This window comes from Biomphalaria glabrata, chromosome 4 (assembly GCF_947242115.1).
Source record: "Biomphalaria glabrata chromosome 4, xgBioGlab47.1, whole genome shotgun sequence".
In the NCBI taxonomy this organism is placed as follows: Eukaryota; Metazoa; Mollusca; class Gastropoda; family Planorbidae; genus Biomphalaria; species Biomphalaria glabrata.
In genome coordinates, this window is record NC_074714.1 from 29116097 (window position 1) to 29131612 (window position 15516).

General features: G+C 33.3%; 1 protein-coding gene across 5 annotated transcripts in view; it reads right to left on the reverse strand.

Annotated features, from left to right (window-relative positions):
• LOC106054184 (GRAM domain-containing protein 4-like) overlaps positions 1–15516 on the reverse strand; it is a 95277-nt gene that overhangs the window by 57944 nt on the left and 21817 nt on the right. For all 5 annotated transcript variants that reach the window (XM_056025802.1, XM_056025803.1, XM_056025801.1 and 2 more), the window contains 3 exons: positions 2673–2752; positions 1484–1634; positions 431–456 (listed from right to left, as the gene is read on the reverse strand). In XM_056025802.1, coding sequence (XP_055881777.1) covers positions 431–456; positions 1484–1634; positions 2673–2752 — 257 coding nt within the window. The remainder of the gene's footprint in view (positions 1–430; positions 457–1483; positions 1635–2672; positions 2753–15516) is intronic.

Here is a 15516-nt window from a genome sequence, read left to right on the forward strand (position 1 = left end):
CTTGGCAGAAGATGAAAATAAATGTCTAGTAATGTCTAATGAAGGAACAAGAAAATGAGATGGCGGTAAGGTACATGTGCATGCATGAGTTGTGTTACTTTGTATAGTTACTAATGCATTATTCATATTTGTACATAATCTGGATATTAACTATTTGTATTTAGTATTAAATATTGTTATTGTTCAACAATTATTGACCACTTATTTACACCTCGTCTACAATGCAACTTAGTTTGTTGTAATTTATATACACTCGCTTGTCGAGGTGGGGGTACCCAGTTAAGTACATCATCCCCTAGTTAAACCTGAAAAACCCACTTTAATCACATCACATCTACATAAACTCAAAAACTAAAGGAAAAACAAGTTAATTTCGCATTGTATGCTGACAAAAGTGCCTTCTAAACAAATAAATAAATATGATTCTTACCAAATCTTTTGACATTTTCTTTCAATCTGAAAAAAAAAAAGTAAATTTTTAAGTAAAGTATCCAATTAAATATAGTTTTCTCAAGACAGTAACTTTAGAAATTTATAAAAACATTGTTCAAAATAACAATTCAAAAGTCTATGTCAGAGGGTAAAAAATAAACAAAAAGTGGTTTCCAAGAAGAGAGTGAGATAGAAAGTCAGTAAGCCAAAGGAAAGATCACTCTCTTATTTCTGCAGATGGTCACCCAACGGAAAAACAAGAGGGGGGAGGGGGAGAACAAGTGGGTATTCACATGTCGATACGGGTGGCTGCACGCTGGACTGTCAAACCCTGCCCGCTCACATCCCCCTTCGTCCTCCAAGAGGATTGGACTAGGAAGTAAACTATCGTCAACTCTGAAGGAACATCCGAAACATGTAAAACATTTTACAAGCAAATATTTTACAAACACACACTAAATAGCAGCGCCGGACTTAACCATTGTGACCAAGAAGTCATGGAAAGAGAACAAGTAATCTACTATGTATATTTACAGGGCCAGACACTGTCCGATACAGCTGCTCCCTGATTGACCCTCCAGCCATTGCCCTCCTGCATAGGTCAATGACCTATGCTGATAGCGCAGCATGACCAGCCGGTTGACCCAGAGCAGGCCATCTGGGCCTCAGGTTTAGAGGAACTTAGAGCCAAAGTACTGTATTGTGGTAGTTTATACTCGGATAGACGCCTACTCAAATACCAGGATCTCTTTATCCCCCCATACCCATCGCAGTCCACGGTCCACTGGTCTAAGACGTAGGGAGATTTTAAAGATAAGGAGACAGAGTGATGGGTAATGAAGGCAGACTGAGAAAGAGGAGGCAAATACAATGATAGAAAAGAATTAGGGCACTTTTGAGCTCCAAATGAATGATTTGTGCAGATGTGTTTATTTTAGTCAGATTAAGTCAAGACTTCACAACAATTAGTGGAATAATCTAATCTTGTTTAAAGTTAAAGAAATCAAAACATAACAGAATGTTAACTTGTATATATCAAGCATCTACTTACGTTTTAACTGCCAGAGGATCACCTTCACTATCTTTTGTTCTAGTTTCTTCTACCTCTTCAGTAAAATCATCAAGAAAATTATAACATACACTTAGCAGGTATTCAAATACAACTTCATAAAATCTTTTTGTCTGGTTCTGATCTTGTGTAACTAGAAATATAATGACATCAATAAATGTTTCCTTATCTTTATAAAAATAGTTGTATAAAACTCCATGAAACACTATTCCTTTGGCCAGTAATGTGAAATAATTTGTTTTGAATCCTGCTGTTTGTGATTTTTGCTATTTGTTTTAGGGTCATGTTATTTATAGGTATTTCTTTTTTATTTCAAATCAAGTATTTTTTTGTATTTTAGTTGTTTTTTGAATTTATTTTAGGCTGATGTAAATTATTTCTATTATTAAAAAAAAATATTTCTATTTATTTTAGGCTCAAGTAACAAAACATTATCACACAAGACTTATGTCATTTCAAATCAAATACAACTTGATCATCTTCAACAAACTCCTTTTTAATGGAGTGCTTTAGATGCTAAAATCCTACCGTTTTAAGCTCTCAAATAAAAAAAATGAATGAACCAAACGTGTGTTTCCCTTCAAGTCAAGAGGTTTAGCAGCCTACTGAATTGGAATTGGGCAAGGTTATGTGCTATGGGATTGGTTAAATATCTTTGGTGCAGTGTCTAGAAGTTTTAAGTATATATTATGCCCTGCTATGTCCACTAATAAGGTAACACAAATGATTAACAAGAATGACTTGACAAAACATAGATGAAAGAAAGTATCAATTGACAGTAAAAAAGTATGAGTGGTTAATAGCATGTATGATATGATATATCTGTTTTGATTAAGCTGGATGGCAACTAGAGCTTTAGTGAGAGGAGGTTGAGAGGAAATATACAATTAAGATGTGCATCATAATAAATTAATTTGTAGTAAATAGAATGAAACTGTTTGATCCACAACTAATGTGTGATAGAGATCATAAATTGTCTACTCTATATAGTATAGAAATACCATGTAGATAATAATTATTAGATTCTAATAATAATAAATTTGAATCTGTTAGTGTTTGATCAAACAGAACAATGGTGAAAAAACTAATTACAATTTCAGTTAGATATTTTAAAAGGTAACAAAAATTGAAAATGAAACCATATTTTTAAAAAAGTTTTTTAAGTTTTTACCTGTTTGACTAGGTCCAGCAATTTGTGCATCAACAAGATTTTTGTTTTTAGATGATAAATTCTGACTGACATGTGCTCTCCTAATGAAATTTAATACTAAAGATAAATTAAAGAAATTTTAATCTTCTATTTACAGTGAAAATTTCTAAAAGATGCCACATTAAACTTGTTGAAATGTTACCTTTGTTTTGGTAGGTGCTAGATGTCCCACTGTATTTAAATCGGAGATAAAGATGTTCTAGGAAATTACAGACCAATATAACCAGTATCACAAGTAAAATAGTAGAACACATAATATGTAGGAACATCAAACTATGACATCCCTGTTTGCGCTCTCCTTGTATTGCCTCCATGTCATCACAACTCTTGTAAAGGATCTTTATAAGATGGCAGAAATCGCTGCTTTTGATTAGGTCTAGCTCTAGATTATCTAGATTTTAGAGCTACTAGGACTACTCAGTATACTAAATCTAGATTGATAACTTTGATCTAGATTTGTTCTCTCTAGATCTTAATTCTAAATCAGTTTGAAGACTAGAGTCTAGAAATAAACTAACACATTGAAAGGAACTCTGGTTTATTTGCATCAGCAAGATCTAGATCTAGTTATTATTTAAGTCTTTGTGCATCAGCCCGCAAAAAAAATATAAAAATAATGTATATCTTGTGGTAGATCTAATAAGAATAATTGACTGGCATTGACTCACTGATCTATAGTAGAATCTAGAGTAGTTTATTTATTCTGGACATTACATGAATCCATACCATTCGCTGTTTTTGTGGTCATTACATTTTTATTTTTATATTTAATATGAAACTAGCATGCTGTATAATGTGCATGTCCATTTTCCAATGATTCTGACCCAATTTCCTTCCATTTAGCTATCTTTTTATATAAGAAAAAAGAATTTCAAATTTCTACGTCAGGTTGTTGATTTTTCCTATGTTACCAGGATGACTTTACCTCTTCCTAGGGTTTATTTTTTGGTTGGCTAAGTCTATGCTAATGAGCTCGCCAACATTTATTCTGTTTTTGGAGCTGATTTATTTGATAAATAAGCCAACCTGTTTGATTCCATTTAAAAAAAAATGAAGGGGGTGTTTGTATTAAATTACAATTTTCTTACCAAAAATGTATTTCAAACAGCCAGTTTTGGACATCAATGTTAATGATGTTATATTATATTTGTTTGTTGGTTGTTGTTTTTTTATAGAGAATACATGGGCAAATGTTTGGAGTGAGCTTGATACATTGAATGAAGTTAAATGCCTAGATCTAGACCTACTAGATAGATCTAGATTTATGTAGAGAGAATAAAATGAGAATTCCTCTATTTAGGCGACAATGGCCATCCTAGCCTAGATCATCTGTATTAGAAATTTATTAAATGAATAAACAAAAAACACAAACATTCAACACAAGTTGGTGTAGATGTCACTACCCCAGTGACCTAATTTTGGCAGAATAAGTGTGTTCATATTTTTATTTTTTGGGTTCGTATTTATGCATAATTTGAAAACATCTTAATGATTTCATGTGAGGGGATCTTAAAATTTAGTTAATATCAATATAGAATTAAAATCTGAGTTTATTGATGCCAAAATATAGAGACTGTTTGAAATAAATTTTGGTGCTTGGATTCAAATAAGGTGTGACAAAATTTGTTTGAATTAAATGAAAACACATGGCCCTTTGACCTTAAATATAATAACAAATATATGTTAGCGGTACAAATATAAGTAGTCGTCCTTATTCTCCCTAAACTAAAGAAGATTTTGATACTTCATTTTCTTTTCTATGTCAAACCATTATCAAATAATGCGCATAAACTACTCTATATGATTACCAACAACTTTTTATTATTTTATTTAATTTTTTTTTTTTGCTTTTGCTGGGGAAATGCATATTTTTCAGGTGATAAACCATACTTCCATATTTTCATGTCAATTGTGTACAAATAATGTACTTGTAGGCATCTCTGCTAATAGTAAATACACAACAATAACCCATTCTTATACCTAAACAACAATAACCCATTTGTTACGGTCATAGCGCAGCACGGTGTGCATGAATAATGGTGCGAATTTGTGTAATGAATGGAAGGGATGTTTAAAAGGGAAAGCCAGGAGTAATTGACAGGAAGAGAAATGAAATGTTCGTATTTACATAACTTGTTGTAATATTAAAGTATTTATAGAGTAATAACCTGAGAGTCTATTATTATTTCGAAGAGTCTTGTGTCGTAACAAGTGGCGCCCAACGGAAAGGCAAGACCTGCGTTATATCGGTATCTAATTCCTGTCTACTGAGGTATTACTAGTACTACAAAGTGTAACAAAATCTCTAGATCTCTAGATCTATTAAGATTGGGAGAGTAGCGTCATCTAAATCTCTAAAGCTATGTACTAGACTCACTGGTAAACATAAACCTTTAGTTGAAACTTAACTAAAAACATTATTGTTGAATTAATCAATTGGATTAACATGTAAATTTAGATTTATATCATTATAATTATTATGACGGCCCATTCTCTACGTTCACCAATGTGAAAACGTCAGGGATTACCCACTGTATTTGGATGGGCTATGAATTTATTGGAAAAAAAAATTTTAAAAAATCATGTCAGTGGCTGCTGAAGTACATGTTCATTAGTCTGGCTGGTCATAGTTCTCAACAATAACCTTTAACATTCAATATTGATGGAAATTTGTACGATTATTAGCACTGCTGTGGGCAACACTAGTGAATTTTGACTACGGTGGAGAACAGTGCCTATTTAGGACCAACGGATATACACTGACCACGGCATATAGACAAATAACGAAAGATTCATATCACCGGCGGAGAATATACACTAGCATTGGCAGTTATACCAGCAGGAAGAAGAGTATTCCGGGAAGTAGATACATATTTGTATTGGAATAACATTAAACGTTTGGTTCATTACATTACATTTAGATATGAACATTGTTGGGTCCAAGCATTAAGTATATGAGAATCAAATATATTTAATTGATATGGTCAGATAACTCGATAAAGAAAAAAATACAAATGGCGGATAAAGCTGAGATAGTTGCTTTGAAAGAAGAAGGGAGACTATTGGAATTAGAAGGAGCAGAGCTGAGAAAATATGTACAAGAAAGATTAACAGAAAGAGAGAAACTAGTCAAGGAAAAGGAAATAGAGAAAGAGAAGTTAGCCATGGAAAAGGAAATAGAGAAAGAGAAGTTAGCCATGGAAAAAGAAAGAGAGAAAGAGAAGTTAGTCATGGAAAAGGAAATAGAGAAAGAGAAGTTAGCCATGGAAAAGGAAATAGAGAAAGAGAAGTTAGCCATGGAAAAAGAAAGAGAGAAAGAGAAGTTAGTCATGGAAAAGGAAATAGAGAAAGAGAAGTTAGCCATGGAAAAAGAAAGAGAGAAAGAGAAGTTAGTCATGGAAAAGGAAATAGAGAAAGAGAAGTTAGCAATGGATAAAGAAATAGAGAAAGAGAAGTTGGCTATCAGTAAAGAGAAATTAGTTACGGATAAAGAAATTGAGAAAGAGAAGCTAGCTATGGAGAAAGAAAGGTTAGCCATAGAGAAAGAAAAGTTGGAAATAAAAAAAGGAAAAGCTAAAGATGAAGGTACTGGAAAGAAAAATGACGTGTCTGGAAATAAATTGGCAAAATATAAAGGTACAATGTTTGATGAGAATAAAATAGACATAGATATTTTCTTAAAGAAGTTTGAAATTGAAATGAAAGAATTAGCTTTTCCGGAAGATAAATGGACAATTTTGTTATCGAAGTCATTGGCAGCGGAGGTACCGTCAAAGATTTGCATGAATCAGAATAATTACCAAATAGTAAAGGAGCAATTACTACGAACATTTGGAAAAACTGAGGCGTTTTATCGTCAACAATATGTTAATTGCACCATTGAAACCAATGAGGACCCCCAAACATTTTTAGACAAGATGAATAGCTACTTTGACAATTGGACAGAGTCATCAAAAATAGAGAAGACGTTTGATGGACTAAAGGTATTTCTTATGCTGGATAAAGTCATTTATGAGAGTCAGGACGAACTAAAAATATTCCTGCTGTAGAGAAAGCCAAAATCTGTAGATGAGATTGTAAAAGTAATAAGGGCTTACAAAGTGGCACATCCTGAAAAAAAGTTAAACAGAGGTAACAATATTGAAGAAATAGTAGCATTTAATAGAGCTAGAGAAACACAAGACAGTTATAGCAACAATAGAAGATTTAGATATGAAGGACAGAATAGGTTTAGAGGACAAGGAAGGAGCCAAATAGATAGTACACAAGGCCAGTATAATAGCTACAGAGGGCGATATCAAGGAAACAGACAGGGAAGATATGACAGCGGAAGAAATAGAAGAGATCAAAGTTTGTCGTTATTGTCGAGTTCAGGAAGTCTAGACTGTTTTCAAACATTTGTAGGAAATAAGGCTGCAAGAACGATAAGGGACACTGGGAGCACTATTGTTGGAATAAACCGAAAATTGGTTGAAGATCATGAATATACTGGAAAAAACAAAGCATGTATTTTGTTTGATGGTAAAACAGTTCGATTACCCGTGGCCCGAGTGAACATTAAAACACTGTATTATACGGGGATCGTAGAGGCATGTGTTATAGACCATGATCAAATTGATTTGATTATTGGCAATATACCAAACATAAAGAAGTGCACGGAAAATGAGATAGAAGTTTGGAAAAATTGTTGTGGAATGGCGACTACTCGATCCTGTAGTAAGGATGTAGAGGAAGGAGATTTGGCAAAATTGTTTGAGTTATCAACTAAGGAAAAAGAGCAATATGAAGAACAACATGAAAACACAGAAACAATAGAAATCAAAGATATAGTATTTAACAAAGAAAAATTTATCACAAAACAAAAAAATGACCCAGAGTTACGTCAGCTGGCTCAGAAAGGAGGTAGAGGAGGAAGATTCTTTATAGAAAGAGGAGCTCTTGTTAGAGAGATTGAATGGCATGGGGAAACAATAATCCAGCTTGTGGTACCTAGAGAATTCAGGCAGCTTGTTATGGAAAATGGGCACGATGTAGCACACGCAGGACATATGGGAATACATAAAACGAAACAAAGAATATTCAAGGATTTCTATTGGCCATCTATTAGTAAGGACATCAAAAACTATGTGACTTCGTGCAGACTATGCCAAATAAAAGGGGCAAGAAAAATAAAAGCACCATTACAAAGGGTGGATATAGCAGATAGACCATTTAGTAAAATAGCGATTGATTTGATTGGTCCAATGCCAGTAGTTTCGAATAGGGGTCACCGTTATTTTTTAACTGTGATAGACGTGTGCTCAAGATGGCCAGAGGCTATTCCACTCAAAAGAATTGAAGCCAGAAACATAGTACAAGCATTATATACGTTGTTTACAAGATTTGGATTTCCAAAAGAAATATTATCAGATAGGGGCACTCAATTCAACTGTCAGCTGACTACAACATTCTTGAACATGTTTGGGATTCAGCAAAGGTTTACAGCCCCTTACCACCCACAGAGCAATGGTATTTGCGAACGCTTTAATGGTACGCTAAAGAAAGCATTATCTAAAGTAGTGGATGATAAACCCAAAGAGTGGGATATGGCTATTCCGTCAATACTATTTGCATACAGAGAGAGTCGTAATGAAACAACAGGGTTTTCACCATTTCAAATGATTTATGGAGGAAATCCGCGAGGTCCAATGACAATAGTGAAAGATTTGATAATCTCTCATGAACATGTAGGAACTAATGACAGTTATGATATTGTAACAGAAACTAGAAATCAGGTTATAAAGGCATGCGAAGAAGCAGGTAGACAGGTACTAGAGAAAAATGAATTAACGCGTTGCAGGGTGAATAAACATAGAAAAATGACGGAATTAAACGTAGGACAAGATGTTTTGGTCTTACTAAAGGATAAGAATAATGTACTGTTCACAAAATGGCTGGGACCGTACAAAATAACAAGGAAAATTAGCGATGTGGATTATGAAATAGACATTGATTCGAAGCTCAAAATAGTTCATGTAGATTTGTTAAAAGAGTTCAGACCAAGACAAAGAAGTGAAGAAAGGAGTAAAGATGAGTCAATGACAATGAGTGCCTGTGTGACGGAAGAAATGGAGACAGAGGAAAGGTTTAGACCAATAGAGACAGTGGCAACAGAAAGTAGGCAAACGTGGAAGGATGTCACGGTGGATGGAGTTTCTCTTGATAGAGCTAAAGAAATCAAGGCACTAATTGAGGAGTATAAGAATATTTTTACGGATTTACCTGGGAAAACAAGTATTATAGAACATGATATCAAGTTAACTGGCAAAGTACCGAATAAACTGCCACAATATACGATCCCATTACACCATAGAGAAACATTACAGAAGGGAATTGATGAGCTACTAACACTTGGAGTGATAGAACCAACTAGTTCACCATGGGCTGCACCAGTCGTGCTTGTTAAAAAAAGTGTGGCAACTTAAGATTGTGTGTGGATTATCGACAGTTGAATAAAGTCACACAATTTGATCCATTTCCAATGCCACAAGCAGAAGAAATGTTTACTAAGCTAAAAAATGCAAAGATTTTTAGCACGTTGGATCTGTCAAGAGGATACTGGCAAGTACCTCTAAAACAAGAAGCTAAACCATTATCGGCATTTAAGACACTTTCGGGCATATATCAATGGAATCTGATGAGCTTTGGCTTGGTAAATGCTCCAGCCACGTTTAACAGAATGATGGCCAAATTATTCAGCCATAGAAGAGACACAATTTGTTATTTAGATGATATATGCATTTTTAGTGAGCAATGGGATGAGCATATACAAAGCCTTGGAGAATTATCAAAGAAAACAATTTAACATTGAAACCAACAAAGATAAAAATTGGCCTAAGTGAAATTTCATTTTTGGGGTATAAGATTAAAAATGAGTACATTACACCATTGGAAGAAACTGTATCAAAAATATTGGACATTAAGGTACCAAAGACAAAGAAGCAAATTAGAAGCCTTTTGGGGTTATGCAACTTTTATAGAAAATTTATCGCAAATTTTTCAGAAATAATTGAACCACTAACAAATCTAACAAAGAAAGGAAAACCTAACAATATAGTGTGGACGGAGGAATGTCAAGAAGCACTGGACATAATTAAAACTTTCTTTTCTGGGGCACCGATTTTGAAATTACCTGACAATACTAAGGAATTTATTTTGGCTACAGATGCATCAGCCATTGCAATAGGAGGCTGTCTAATGCAAAAATGGAATGGTGTCCCACATCCTGTTTTATATGTGAGTAGAAAACTGACAGCATCTGAGTTGAAATATGCTACCATTGAAAAGGAAGGACTAGCCATTGTATGGGGTATAACAAAATTAGGGTTCTACCTAATGGGAGCTAAATTTGAACTATGGACGGATCACGCTCCCTTGGCCTTCATTAATACAAATAAACTAGGGAACAACAGAATAGCCAGATGGGCATTGCAACTTATGGATTATAACTTTGAGGTCAGGACAATACCAGGGAAAGACAATGTGATAGCTGACACATTATCACGGTGTACCTAAGAAGGAAAAGAAATGGAAGTAAGGAAAGGAGCTTGGCCACGTCAATTTTGTTTCTGTTGGTTGGTCAAAAGAATAATGTCAGTGAAATCATTTTGGTGAGAACACAATGAATAGCAGTGTAATGATAGACATCTATAACAGATTGGAACATTTTGTAAATATACACATACTACATGTATATGTAATCGAAGACTGTATGGATTGACGAAGCTTTGTTACATGTGTGAGGTGTCGAGATATTAATATATGGTGTTGTATTGAGAATTTGATGAAACCATTGTTAGAAATGTAAAATATAGTATTACAGTTACATAGTTAATTATAGTTTATAATTGTGAATTATGAGATTTACTCTGATTGGTTCGTTGGGGAAGTCTGGACATTATACATTGGGATAGATGTAAGTAATTTTGAACCTAAAATAATAATGTAGAGAATGATGATGTTTAATTTTGCTGTTGGAGGGTTTTGTTGTTGTCGTTGGTTTTTACCTGGTTTAAAAGAATGAGAATTAATGAAGATAATATAATTATATTGAACAGTGATTTATAATTTTATTTGATATTTAAAAGACGTTCGATGTACATCGAACTTGGCAAACAAGGGGGGTGTTACGGTCGTAGCGCAGCACGGTGTGCATGAATAATGATGTGAATTTGTGTAATGAATGGAAGGGATGTTTAAAAGGGAAAGCCAGGAGTAATTGACAGGAAGAGAAATGAAATGTTCGTATTTACATAACTTGTTGTAATATTAAAGTATTTATAGAGTAATAACCTGAGAGTCTATTATTATTTCGAAGAGTCTTGTGTCATAACACCATTCTTATACCTAAACAACAATAACCCATTCTTATACCTAACTGAACTTAAACAAAATAAAACGCTTATGATCTAAACCAGTGGTTCCCAAACTTTTTTGTCTCGTAGACCCCTTGCCATGTTTTCTGGTTTTTGGTAGACCCTCTGCTTAATTTGTATTGCATTTTTTGCCAATTCATCAACATTTTTTGTTAAACTTATTACTAACTTAAGTAAGTTGAAGAATAAAAAAGTAATTTAAAGTTACAAACCAAGTTATAGAGATCTAGCTTTTTTAGTGATAAAATTTCAAATTTAAACCAATTAAAGTAACAAATATGCATTGCTTGAATGATCAAACACACTGGAAATTTTTTTCCGGGTTTATCATCTGTTGCTACGGATATGTAGGAATTTGTTGTTCTATGAAGTAGTCCTTCAAACATTAAATTATAATTTATTTATTAATTTGCCTTAAGTATTATTGTAAAAGTTTTTGCAAAGCGCAGTTTCTTGTGTATTTCTTGATCTTCCACGAGTGGCACAAATATTGAGTCCGCGAAACTCTTGTCACTAAGGCAGATGGGTCGAAGGTGAGTAACTGGCTTCTAAACCAGTAAGCTTTGAGCAGGAAGAGCTCATTAGCCTTGGCTTGCTACCCACCTGAATTCAAACCTCTGCTACCTTGCAACTATACCCAAATATAAGAAAGCTTTCAGGGGTCATGAGGAGAGATTAGGATCCGGAGACCCTTAGGCAGTTTGCAGCAAGCAGCGCTACACCCTGTCAGAGCCTGCGACGCTGCTGATCCCAAACTGTAAATATGTCATTTGCTAAGAATTATAAGAAGCTTTTTAATTTTATAAATCAGGGCCGGCCTTAGCGCACTGCAACCTATGCGGCCGCAGTGGGCCCTGCACTTCCATAGGCCCCGTGCTAACACTAGGAGTTGTAAATTATTAAATGAAACCATTTTAACTTAACAAGGTTTCCCTGCCTCCTGATTTTCCAGGAGCTCCTGGAAATCTAAAATTATTAAAATATCCTGAAAAATCATTAAAATGTCCTTAAAAATAGACAAAATTGTCATTTTAGGGTGCCATTCAATATGGAAAACACCAATCCTACTTGCGATTAAAAAAACGGCATGTCAACTTTCATTTAATAAAAATAATAAGGCGAATTTTAACCAAAACATAAGTTCATATACTTATTTACTGTAATAGTCAGTGGCATGTAAATATAGATCTAAAAATCAAAAGCGATATTTTGCTAGTCGAAAGTCAAAAAGCAAATTTGAAAGTTTATTGGCTGATCGTAGATGGCTCGTAATTTAATTTGACCTTGATTTTGTACTTAGTAAAGTATGAACAAAATGCAAAGACGTATTTATTTTCTAACAAAAAAAATCTTAATTTTCACTTGTTATCCTTATCCCTATCCAGACTAGGCCCCGCGCAATCCGTTTCACATAGGGCCTAGTAATCTATAGGACCGGCCCTGTTATAAATCATGCCACCGATGTGCCCTTGAACTGTATTGTTGCTTAAGAAATTCTTTAAAGACCAACTGAAGAGGTTTTTATCGAAATTGAGATAACTATTGATTATGATAGTAGATGGTATCAAATATAGTTCCTAAAAATTTGAGTTAAAAGAAATATATATTTATACTAGAAAAAGTCATTTAAAAGTGTAAAAAAAATAACGAGATTTGAAATGGCTCTGTCATGGCCGAAAGCGGAAGTGACGTTATAGTATGGAAATCACGGAAAAATGTCGAGCTCAATACACTAGATCTAGCTAGACCGCCTAGAGGATTCTAGATCTTGTTTTTTTGTTATTAAGACCAGCTTAACGTAGACAATTTGGTCTTATTACTAGATTGTAACTAGATATGGATTTAGATATCTAATAATAGATTTTTAGCTACATAGATCTGTATTTTTTTTTTACTAGAGTCTTAGTTTAGATGTAGATCTAGGAATTCTAGTCGTAGATCTAATTTAGTATAAATAAATTACTATAAAAAATAAATACAAAAAAACAATAATATAGGAATATAAAAATATAGTCTTATGACTTATATAGTGACTAGCCTAGGCTATGGGGCTAGGTCACTTCACTAGTGGTCTTTAATATATAGATTCTATGTCCTGGGGAAGGTTCTGTCTAAATCTTTAGTTGGTCTGTAAAAATAAGTCAATTCTTGTTTTGTAGTAGGGCCTACTACAAGATTTAGAAGACTATTATCACTTATAGTCACTATAGTGTCTATAGTAACAATAGTTTTTAGAAAGCATATAATTTTTACATATCATTCTTAAGGAAGGTATAGATCTAGATTTATAAATTAATAAAATCTAGACTTATTAAACTCTTTCATCAATAGACTCCAAGAATTATAAGATTTTAAGATAGATCTACTATAGACCTTTATAGTATATAATCTATTTATATTCTAGTAAAGTAGCACTTCCTCTAGGCTGATATTAATGTTCATATTCATTTAATATTACTTAATTTTTCATTTATGTGTGTATCTATTACTAAATAAATATATAAATATATTTTTTTTTTATTTATTGTAGAAACCTGACATTGGCTAAAAGATGATCTGATGTGTCCAACAGTGGATGGCTGCCTGATTGTGTGTTATGCCAGCTGGACTGTTATTTTATAAGACTGTTGAGCATCTTTTACTTACAAATCTAAAAGCTGATGCTATGACACTCAATGGCTTAGATTTAGAACAAATTCTGTCAGTTTTATATGGTTATGACAATAATCTTTAATAAATAAGTCTTATATAAGGACAGTAAAGATTATTATTATTATTATCATATTTTCAGTTGGTTTGTTTTAAGCTAACGTTGTCTTAAATTTTTAGAATTAACAAATTTGTTACATTTTCTTTATAAATACTCAAAAGTGAAAAAATATTCTTTTGGATAAATTTCAACTTTGTGGGACATGCCCTTTATATTTAATGCAAGCATAAAGTTATAAGGCATTATCTTCGATTCCGAAGATTAAGGATGAATGCAGCATTTCTCTTGATCATACGAACCCAATTGCAACTTGTATATTTTGTCATATCTAATTCATTATACAGACAAACCATTGGTTTCTTTGGCATATAGGAAAGCAGATTGCCTTTGAAAGAAACAGCTGAAAAGCTCTGACGAGCTTGCTAAAGACAGACGCAGACGATGAAAAAAAATTAAATTATTACAAATGCGGAATGCATAGTTTGTTTATATTTATAAATTAGTTAATGAAATGTAAATATTTAGCACCCAAAAGTTATTTAGCCAGATAAATAATTTAATATTAGAACTTGAAATATTTAATAGCTTGTACCTAACTGATCAAATATATTACATCAGCTGTTTCTGCTCTTATTATCTTATTTAAATTAAAGTATTCTGATAATATTCTAATAGTTATAATGTTTTTTGTTTGGACAATAAAGATAATTATTATTATTATTATTACTTTGAAAATATGTTAATATAAGAAAAAGTAAAAGTGAACTATTAGTTAGCAATTCTGCTTTATAACAGCATTAGGAAAAACAAATTGAGCTCTTCATTGCTATCAGCTTTTCATTGCTTCCAATATGGGAATTACTCATAAATTTTTAGATCATATAAGTTAAGGAAGCTGAATTTGTACTTAGTGTGTAAGTAACTATCTAGCTTTGACTTGTTTCTCCCCACCCCATCTCTACACACAATTACACATTATCATTCCAAGGGCATTTGAATAAGTGAATTCCATTAGTCAAGGAGCTGTTTCTGCAACCATAGTTTCTAGCAAATAGATCTATTTTACTATCATCGTTATCAGAACGAAAAATACCGGTAATTGAAAGAATTGGTGATTAAAAAAAAATGGAGATGTACTGCACGATATGGTGGACAGAAACACTGTGTTGTGGTCAAATACTGGGTACGCATGAATGGATCTAAGTTAAACCGACTTGCTAATTGTAATTAGCTTACACTCATAGTCATAAAAAACCACACGTGGACTGTAACAAGAGGTATAGTAGACTGATCCACGTTGTACGGTGGACTAAAACTCGATAGTAGTACGCTTGATTGGATCTAGGCTAATCCGGCGAACATTAATTCGCTTACCTCTAAATTTAGTAGCGTGACCTAGTTTCCAAACTATGACGTCACGGACCAGTGTAGTGAGGGAGAAAGACATCTCGAATGGCTACGAGACTAAGACTTTTTAGTGTCCCTAAAACCCACATTAAAATGCTAATATCTCATTAACGGCTGAAAAGTTATAGAAAATATTTTGCATACACGTTTTTTAAAGCATTATATTACAGAAAACAAGTATTAAAACGGTTTCTGTGATTGACCCCAAAACCTCTTCAGTTGGTCTTTAAATAATATCAGATGTAGGTTTGTATAAAACAATTTTTAAAACTAC